The sequence below is a fragment of the Limulus polyphemus genome, unplaced genomic scaffold (assembly GCF_000517525.1).
Source record: "Limulus polyphemus unplaced genomic scaffold, Limulus_polyphemus-2.1.2 Scaffold4648, whole genome shotgun sequence".
NCBI lineage: Eukaryota > Metazoa > Arthropoda > Merostomata > Xiphosura > Limulidae > Limulus > Limulus polyphemus.
In genome coordinates, this window is record NW_013670258.1 from 84,444 (window position 1) to 87,110 (window position 2,667).

The 2,667-nt window shown below is 33.1% G+C and overlaps 1 protein-coding gene across 1 annotated transcript in view; it reads right to left on the reverse strand.

The window, feature by feature from the left end:
• The window catches only part of LOC106471482 (serine/threonine-protein kinase NLK-like), an 8,597-nt gene extending 7,225 nt beyond the window's left edge, over positions 1-1,372 (reverse strand). Inside the window, exons 1-2 of the mRNA XM_013932083.2 lie at positions 1,239-1,372; positions 662-871 (exon numbers count right to left, since the gene is read on the reverse strand). Of these exons, the coding sequence (XP_013787537.1) occupies positions 662-871; positions 1,239-1,349 (321 nt within the window). The 5' untranslated portion in view covers positions 1,350-1,372. The remainder of the gene's footprint in view (positions 1-661; positions 872-1,238) is intronic.
• Between the last annotated feature and the right edge of the window lie 1,295 nt (positions 1,373-2,667).

Consider the following 2,667-nt stretch of genomic DNA (forward strand, 5'->3'; position numbering starts at 1 on the left):
AGAAGTTATGTTATGTTTCTACATGTTTGATACACATACCAAGGTCTAACCTAGAAGTTATGTTATGTTTTTACATGTTTGATACATATACCAAGGTCTAACCTAGAAGTTATGTTATATTTTTACGTTTGATACACATACCAAGGTCTAACCTAGAAGTTATGTTTCTACATGTTTGATACATATACCAAGGTCTAACCTAGAAGTTATGAATGTTTCTACATGTTTGATACCTATACCAAGGTCTAACCTAGAAGTTATGTTTCTACATGTTTGATACATATACCAAGGTCTAACCTAGAAGTTATGTTTTTACATGTTTGAGGCCTCTCAGTACCAAGAAAACAATTTTCAGGTAAAACACAAACCCCCCTTCCTTTCTCCCACAACAGAGAAAAAAAAATGGGGGAGACCTGATAAAGCATGGAAATAGGGGATGTTGGAAGGCTTGTAAAAGACTAAAAAATTCATGCTATTATTTTTAAAAGGGTAAAATAAGCAAATACGTGATGTGTCTGAATCATAGAATTACTAGTGGTGGATTCTCACATTAAACGCATTTTTTGAAACTGTTTATACACTAATGTGATCTTTGTTACATACTAAAACCTGGTTAGGCATACACAAGCGTATTCTTCCTTTAAATTCAATTTTAACTCACTTGTTGAATAGGAGTCTGAGCTTGAAAAAGAATTCGTCGACCTAAAAGTTCTGCAAAAATACAGCCAACTGACCAAACGTCAACTGACGAAGTATAGTGTTTGGCCCCCATGAGCAACTCAGGTGAGCGGTAGTACTGAGTGACAACCTCCTGAGTCATGTGACGATTCTCGTCAGGTTCCTCCACTCGAGCCAAACCAAAGTCACAAATCTATAAATTAAAGAGCACATGTTAATTTATTTTACCACGTTTTGAAACAGACACAAAACTATACTTTAAACATTCTATAGAACAGTTACAATTGTTGGAGTGACACTTAATCTTATAGTCCAAATTGAACTTGGTATGTTAGGTTTTGACACTATGGTTTATTAATGGTTTAAAAAGAGAGAGAAACAGAAAATAAAAATCTACATACAACTGGAGTGTCGATGACTGTACCGTTAACTTTGTTAAACTAGTTACATTGTTGATGAAACAAGTTTTTATTGCTAATACACATCTCTAGAACTACTTAACCCTAAATTCTAAATTAATATAACTCAAAATCATTAACTCTGTGTTTGTATTTTCCTACCTTGAGAACACAGTTACTGTTGACAAGCAGGTTACCAGGTTTAATATCTCGATGAAGGATACGTCCAGAATGTAGGTACTTTAACCCTACATAAATATAAAAAACAATCATATTAGAAACAAAATATACAGAATTTATCAATGATCAATTAATTAAAGTTTAAAATGGTATAAATTATGAATCCTTTTCTTTTTCATCAAAGTTTAGTCAATAACAAGAAAGACACATTTAATCTGTGACCACATCTTATTACAATATTGTAATTCAATGAAGTTTTTACCACACATCTCGTACTTACCTATGAATACTACTGATGGATGTAACAGAGATGTTGACTCCTTTTTTTCATTAACTTCATAAAATTTAAGAAAAGGATTTGGTTCATTTGTCGTTAAGCGCAAAGCTATACAAGGATCTATCTGTGCTCTGCCCACCACGAGTATCAAAACCTGATTTTTAATGTTATAAACTCATAGACTTATCACCGAGTCAACAGGGAGGCTTGAGGAAAGGAAATCGTGATTTTTATATTGGAAAATGTTTAATGTTTTGGAAGCATGGCAAATGTTATACTTTAATTTCTCGATAAATAATTCTGTTTTTTTATAAATATTGAAATATGATAAGTAAAGGAACGTCAATAGAGTCTGAGACAATTTCAGTTAATTTAGTAATCTTCAAAGTAGTAGTTCTAGACCAATGAAAACACAACAAAGATGAAGGCCAAAACTTTCTACAGATATTTCACATAACAAAGATGAAGGCCAGAACTTTCTACAGATATTTTACATAACAAAGATGAAGGCCAGAACTTTCTACAGATATTTTACATAACAAAGATGAAGGCCAGAACTTTCTACAGATATTTCACATAACAAAGATGAGGGCCAGAACTTTCTACAGATATTTTACATAACAAAGATGAAGCCCAGAACTTTCTACAAATATTTTACATAACAAAGATGAAGGCCAGAACTTTCTACAAATATTTTACATAACAAAGATGAAGGCCAGAACTTTCTACAAATATTTTACTAGAACTTCAAGACACTTGAGAACCATAACTATCGTACAGTGTCCTATAGAACTATCTACAGCCATAACTATAACACAGTGTCCTATAGAACTATCTACAGCCATAACTATCGTACAGTGTCCTATAGAACTATCTACAGCCATAACTATCGTACAGTGTCCTATAGAACTATCTACAACCATAACTATCGTACACTGTCCTATAGAACTATCCACAGCCATAACTATCGTACAGTGTCCTATAGAACTATCAACAGCCATAACTATCGTACAGTGTCCTATAGAACTATCCACAGCCATAACTATCGTACAGTGTCCTATAGAACTATCTACAGCCATAACCATCACACACTGTTCTATAGAACTATCCATAGCCATAACTATCGTACACTGT